This window comes from Alosa alosa, chromosome 18 (genome assembly GCF_017589495.1).
Source record: "Alosa alosa isolate M-15738 ecotype Scorff River chromosome 18, AALO_Geno_1.1, whole genome shotgun sequence".
Classification (NCBI taxonomy): Eukaryota; Metazoa; Chordata; class Actinopteri; order Clupeiformes; family Clupeidae; genus Alosa; species Alosa alosa.
In genome coordinates this window covers 9,330,032-9,337,566 of record NC_063206.1, presented here as the reverse complement: position 1 = coordinate 9,337,566, position 7,535 = coordinate 9,330,032, and the positions used below count along the sequence as shown (strand labels likewise).

At 43.3% G+C, this 7,535-nt stretch overlaps 1 protein-coding gene across 1 annotated transcript in view; it reads left to right on the top strand.

The window, feature by feature from the left end:
- The first annotated feature begins 37 nt into the window (after nt 1-37).
- Nucleotides 38-7,535, top strand: part of pgbd5 (piggyBac transposable element derived 5) — a 20,212-nt gene continuing 12,714 nt past the window's right edge. The window contains exon 1 of the mRNA XM_048269449.1: nt 38-798. Coding sequence (XP_048125406.1) covers nt 483-798 — 316 coding nt within the window. The 5' untranslated portion in view covers nt 38-482. The remainder of the gene's footprint in view (nt 799-7,535) is intronic.

Genomic DNA, 7,535 nt, shown 5'->3' with positions numbered 1-7,535 from the left:
TAGCCTACGCGGAATATATCTGGATAAAAGCATAGCCTATTCCTTCAGCATTACTGAAGGTTTGACGTTAATGTCAAACATCACTGCCATTGGGCAGAATAAAAAAAACCGGGTCAGGTGATTCCTGGGGAGGCCGGCGATTCATTGAGTCGTCTACAGTAAGGGACAGCACGCCCAGTCCCGGATGCTCGGCGCTGTGATAAATATTGATACTTTAAGGTCTCTCGTCGTATGGTGGGGGTGATTTCAGTACCCTTGGTGGGGACAGCTCCTCTCTCCTGCCCACGCGTGTTCCATGAGATTCTTTTTAAACGCGTAGCCAAGCACCTGCTCTGAAGTCGGCGTTACCAACAGAGCGGTTTAACGAGCAGAGGGAGTGGACAGTAGGCTAAGCATTGCACATCTCGAAGGTTTGTTTCAAAGGTGGTCAGTTGCATGCCGAATTGCGGCCGCTCTAAATTACTAGAGGCGATCATCGAGCGATGGCTGAGTGCGGGAGAAAGGCGCTGTCACTTCTAGAAGCGGCCCGTTCCCGCTACGAGAGCTTGCAAATTTCAGACGATGTGTTCGGGGAGTCGGGCGACGACAGCAGCGACAACCCTTTCTACAGCACCTCGGCTGATTCTAATTCGGATAACTACACCACGGAAACCAACGCGGATGATGTCCGGGCAGGTGATACAGGGAGTAGTCATAACTGCGGTCCTCCCGGCTCCGTCTCCAGCACGCAGGCAGAGGAGGAAGGATGGAGCGACGTGCTGCAAGACATAAGCTTGCCCTCCTATAAGGACACACATGGTAAGCTATGTCACTGTGGGAAAAATACAAGAAACGACGCGTCTTAGTCGCATCACATCTGCATGAGAAAGTCACGGTAACCTAATAGGGTGAGACACGACACGATGCAGTCTATTTCCTGACATGGTTTAGGCTACTATACATAACCGTAGTATAATCATTTTGATTGCCTAGCCTAATCGGTATGCTGTAGGCTATGAAGCAGTAAAGCTAATAGTATGCCCATGTAGCTTATGCAGAAGGTAACTTTCTGACGCTGACTCGACGAGGCCCATGACATCTTAAAAAAAATGTATCGCCGTTGAGCTTTACTGCACACCTTAACTCAGGTTAACATGCGTTGACTTGGTGCTAGGCCTGAACACACATTCTGGTACTGACCACAGAAGTCCATTATCCAACAAGAACAGTAGGCTCTCAGGATCCTTTCACAAAAATTAAACCCAACCCAGTATCACGTTGTCATCATGGCCCATGACATCATGTGCCATTCTAATTGTTTAACCAACCATTTTATTAATACAGAAAAGACTAACCGTTACTGACTTTGATTATGATCCTATTATGGATCCTATTATGGCTTATTATCACAGTATCCTATCTTTCAACATGTGGCAACCTAATGAAAATCGCTCAAAATCGCGAAGAAGTATTTGTAGTGTTATGTGTGCTCTAAAGAAGTCTTCCAAGGGTCTGAGAGGTAAAAGATACGATGTTTCGAACCATCTCACTCACTAATGGAGACCATAATCTTAGTTGCTTCTGGATCCCTGTGTTTACTTTTAAGTGTGAACTAGCCACTTTGTGCTCTGAGCCGTTTGAGAAATAATTGTTATGATAGGTTCATTTTGCAATGTTTCAACCCTTTGCTAGATTAGCAGAGATAAGAAGAAGATGTAAAGCTACTTTCACAAATTACTGAATTTAATCAGTACCCCATAAACTCTACCCCGGCTCTCTTGCTCTTGCATAGGAAGAAGCACACAATTCTAGGGTAAGGCCATGTCTGATGTTATGAGTTCCCCTTTTTTTATTTTTATTTTTCCTCTTTCTCATTTTCCGAAGAGCTCTGTTATTCACACTGTCATGCTCAGTGTGCTGTGCTTTGCTTGGCCTTAAAGTGCAACAGAAGGTGCTGATCTAGTTAGAATTAGTCTGGCAAAATAACCCAGACAGCATTTCTATTTCAGCTGTAGAAATGCTGGCAGGCTTATGTGTGGCCATGTGTGTGTTTGTGTGTGTGCGTGTGTGTGTGTGAGTGAGAGAGAGAGAGAGAGACAGAGAGAAAGTGTGTGTGTGCAAAAATATGAGCAGCACTCTGTGCTCTGTGCCTGTCTTTAACAGCATATTTACATTGTAAGATGAGTATGTGCATACAGGATGTGGTGATGCTTTGTGCAAAGGAGTCTCATGTTTTGGAGAGAGTGTGTAGGTGTACACACACATGCAAGCATGGCAGTCCTTGTTTGTGGATATGGACTCCATTCGTTCCGTTGGACACTCGTACGTGACAGGAATAGGCGTGACCGGCGAAGCGCAGCGACACGGTCTCATCCCTCAGACGAGGACGCCGGCGAACTTCCTGGCCCATTAGGCCGGACCTAAGACATGACACAGTTAACGGTGACAGCACTTTGGCCCCTGCACGCTGGTGTGAGTGTCCCTCTCATCCATTTCTTTGTCACGGTGCATCACCGCTCACATGGACTTAGTCAGGCAGAGACATCATGCCAAGAAAACACACAGTGGTGCCATGCCAACGCACTGAGGACCGCGTGACTTCCTCTTAATCATAACGATCTAGCCCTTCTTTATTATCTAGCCCATTTTGTTTTCAATGCAGCTGTTGGTAAATTGTTATTATTAATGAAATTCATGTAATAAAGTAGTAGGTGATGGGTTATAATGGGGGGGGTGTCAAAAAGAGAAGAGAAGGATGGAGTGTCAGAGCAGAAGAGAGAGAGAGTGATAGAGAAAAAGAGGGAAAGTGGGCAGTGGAGGCAGAAATGAGCTAGTGATAGATGAGAGAGGGATGAAGACTGGGCAGGGAGAGGAAGAGAGAGATGAGTGAGTGAAAAAAGAGAGAGAGAGAAGGAGAGGACAGGAAGAGAGGAGAAGAAATGAGTCACTTTCATGCTTTGAGCTATTTCTGATTAAAGTCCCCCCCCACACACACACACACTGTGGATGGGTTTCCTCTGTGTGTGTGTGTGTGTGAGGAGGGGTAGACCTTGAGGCTGTGTAGGGCTCTCCCTCGGTCCTCACCTCTCCATCCCCACAGCCTGGCTGTCTATCAGCACAGCTGCACAGTCAGATAAACTCCATATCTGTGCACCCCGGTGGTGGGCCGGGAAAGCGTGTGGCGCCGTGAAACAGGGTTCGGGCCATCTGGTTGGGTGTTTGCTTTTGGGGAGGGAAATGTGTCAGCCTGGCGCATGGCAGGTGGTGCTTTAAGCCTGCCCGCTGCTGGCAGGATCTGGTCTTAACGATCCTATCAAACGGGACGGTGTATGCTGTGAGTGTGTGTGTGTGTGTGGGTGGATGTTTGTGTGTGTGTGTGTGTGGGGGGGGTGTTTGTGTGTGTGTGTGTGTGGGTGGATTGGATTGTGTGTGTATGTGTGTGTGTGTGTGTCTGTGTGTGTGTGTGTGTGTTTGTGTGTGTGTGTGTGTGTGTTTGTTGGTGTGGCCACATTGTACTGCTGAAATTGTGAGTGGGTGAGTATGTCAGAAAACCCTGAGGCACCCATAAATCCCTTTAAGTGGTTGACAAAGCCACAGGTGTTATCTGACCCACCTGCAGAGACCCTTGTGCCCCACTGATTGCCATGAGTTGATCCAAGGACCCCTGGGTCTGTGTACTATGGGCTTTTGTAATGGGCACGTGTCTACCTTGATGCACTGACACAAAACTCTCTGACTTGTTTGTGCCTTTATGCTCTTACCTATGGTACCTACTGTATGGCTATGGTGAACTGTGGATGAATTTGATGAAGGAGGAGATGGATGTTAATTTTAATAGTTTATTTTTAATAGTTAATTTTTAGTCATTTATTTTCATTGACAGTGCCTTCAGGTACATTATCATTATCAGCAGTGTAGCTGCTTAAGATGCATCATCATCATGAGCAGCACTGTTTAAATTGTCAATTTCCAAGTGCTGCTGTCCCAATGGTATGATAAAGATCTTTATGTAGAAGAACAACAGCTGGTAAATTGCAGTCCCAAAAGATAGCAATGACCTTCACTTGCCTGTGTGCCAACCTGCAGACAAGATTGTAAGAAGGAGAGCTTGGCAAATTAATAAATATCAGAATGCATCAGATCTGACTGTCTTCTTGTCTCTGGTGGTGGTGCGGCTGGCTGTGGAGAGTGTGTTGTGACAGTGTGCCACACTGCGTGTAGGCAGCAGCAGGAACAATGCCAACCATCCCAGATGTCAGAACGGCATCAAAGAAGCCAGTGTGTTCCACCCTCCTCTCTCTCTCCAACCAGAGGAACAGGGCAGGCCAGAGTTTTTCTTCTAATACCAATCACATAATGGAGGACTACACCAGGCTGTTCAGAGAGCCAGCTGCAGACCTGACTGTGCCTCTAATAATGTGATCTGAATTTTGCAATGTGCTGTTTGGTACTGACCAGGATATTACAGATTGCGGACACGTTTCTCAGAGACTAGACAATGTTGGAAAGGGCTTAAAATATGTGTGTCAGTACTGGACCAGTTCCTGTCCAGTAATTGGATTTGAAATTCAGGATGTTTTGTTCTTGACTGAAAGAGGGGAGTATATTCATCAGAGAAGTAATCAATGCATTCAGACAGGCCAAAGTGTTTTTGAAAGTATATGATCCGTGGCATGGTTGCTGACAGCCATTTGATGAAAGCCTTGAATAATACCAGATAATGTGTTCACTGTCTCCAAAGAGTGAATGATGGGTAAGATGTCCTGTAATACCTGGACTTAGACGCTTTGTTGATTTTTTTTCAACATAGCATAAAAAAATGTAAAACCACTCCTATCAAAATACAGTACAGGCCTAGACATGATATTTGCATCTATGATTCCCTGTTGACTACAAATGCCGGGTTAACTCAAAACATTTTCATTCAGTCAACAAGTGGTTCAGTTGTTACTGAGGAAAATAAACGATATAAGGTGTCACAAAGCATTGTAGGCTACATTTTGACTAAATGCATTTTTCTACTAACAACCCAAAGTTGACATAAAAGCTGTTTATCATGTGAAAATAATCTCTAAACCCTTTTAACAAACGTTACAAACATACACCCTTATAAACAGAGACGGTCCTGTTCTGAAATGTAAAGGGTAATTGTGATAAGAGGAGACCAAATAACTTAGACTTACAAATATACCACAGCGACAATAGCAAATTCTCTGGAGAATTTGCCTGGAGAGTTAGTGTGATGGACTGTGGATATAATTTCATTTTGAAGACAGTACATTCTCAAAATCAATGAAAACTGTTTAATGTAATTGTTGGGTATGATAAATGTGGAAAGAAAAGCTATATCATATATTCTATCTGTCAGTGATTCAGATTAACTTAAAGCCTCATCATCCTCAGAATTAAAGGCCCACCATGATGCAATGGTCATGCAGGATTAAAAACAGGAGCAATGCATTACATAACTACACAGTCCTGCCTACTAAGCACCATTAGTCTACACTAGGCATTTTGTTGTGTCTCTTACTATTTGCCTTTGATGTATATCAGGAAGAAAACACTATCATAGCCTTTTTACCCCTTAAAATCAAGCTGCTTGAACTGATCATGATGGCGTTATTGTTATTTTTTCCACAAAAAAGGGGAATATATGTGGTTACGGTAGCTGTGCAGACCAGTTGAGGGTGTAATGGAAAATAATCTCTAAACCCTTTTGACTAAAAGCTGCTGTTTGTCATCATGTAGGTGTTTCATACCTCTCACATGCAATCCCAGTCTAATATGAATCACAACGACTGGATTACACTAAAGCACAATATCAGCAGTGAAAAAATAGTCTTTGAGAGCACAAAGCATACAGGAATGACTCATAATGTCAGTTATGTCTGCAGACCATTTACCTGCATGTGTCTCGTTTTTGGTCTGTGAGTTGTCGCTGAGAGGGTTTTTGGCTCTGGGTCTGAACTCAAGGCTGGTAATCAGCCATTTGGCCAGATTTCACTTTGTGTGTCGGTGCACAAAGCACACGGTGTAGGAAAAGTTCCCTTTGGAGTCCCTCCACTATTTTGACCTTGAGATTTATAGCTTCAGGAATGGTTCAGATAACCTTTAAGTGTCCCATCAAAAATTAGCTCAGTCTGTCTGTCTGTCTGCCTGTCTGTCTGTTGTTTACTTTCAGCACTTTTGATCGTTTTATTTAGTCATTCTCTTTTTTCACTCCTTTGTCTGGATGGCTCAGTTCAAGAATATATTGAGTCATTCCATTCCTTCTGCTTAAGAATTTAATTTCTTGGTGTCCCATTTCTTTTTACATTTCACAAAAGTGTATCCCAGAGTCATTAAGATCAATGTGGATTATTAAAGCCTGTTAAAGTGCTCTCCTCTTGGCCATCAAAGGGAAAAGCAATTAGGCACACTACATACACACAGAAAGACACACACTAGGCACACACATACACTTTCTCGAAGGCTTATAAAATTAAGGCCGTGTGTGTTAACAGCTGTTCAGACACGGAGGCTATGTTTTTTTGTTGCTATGCTCACTCAGCTACCTGGATGCTGTACCTATGATATACAGGATTCCTAATGCATTTTGAAAGATCCTCATAAATATATGAAAAATAAAACCCATCTGCCAGAGGTACCAGTACATTTGTGATGTATATTATTCATGATTAAGTTTGTTTGGGTCTCTCCTCTCAGAGAGAGGTAGGCTGTGTATGCTGTAGAAGTGATTTACTGTAGGCTAGTGCTGTTTGTAACCATGTGTGTCTTCCGACTCATTAGGCAAACAGGTCATGTGACCTTTGCAAATGTATGGAGTAACAAGGTTTCAAATAATTCATACAGACTATCATGTTGCTGTCATTTTTTTTTTTTTTCATTTTTGTTGCACTGATAGTGACTTTAGGTTTATAGAATTACCTATAGATTAAATGAACAATGCATGTCTGTATTTCAACAGTGTATATAAGCATAAATAGTCTCAACATCTCAATGTTCTCTTGGTCACAAAGGGTATATTTAAACATAATTAATATGCATCCACACCACACTGCTGGTCATATATTGCTAGTGTAGGTACTGTAGGCTATCATAGACCGTGATAACTTGTAATGCTCCAAAAAGTACACAGAACTTTATAATCTCTATGGTCTAGTGTACAGACTGAGTTTGTGGACACTCCATACCAAACTTCATTGTGTCAGTGTCAGTCAAGTGTGTAATGTTTTCTGCATGCATCCCACCTTTGAAACAGTTTGTCCATTATCATCCCCTAACCTTCTGCTGTAATCAACTGGCCTGTGTTCCTTTTGTGTTTTGTTAGCTTTTGCTTGGGTGACAGATGGCATTTAGAAGCCTGTCTTCCACAGCTCTGTCAGTACTTGCTGTAGAAACAACACCTTTCTCACAGCTAGACTAGATGGACCCACAATGCGGTGATGGTACTGTGCTGGAGCTTCAGAGCTGCGCAGCTGGAGGGATTGTCTAAAGCCTCTCACGTGTGCCAGGGAGCAGATGGAGGAATTACGCCTCTCTATTCCTACTTGATT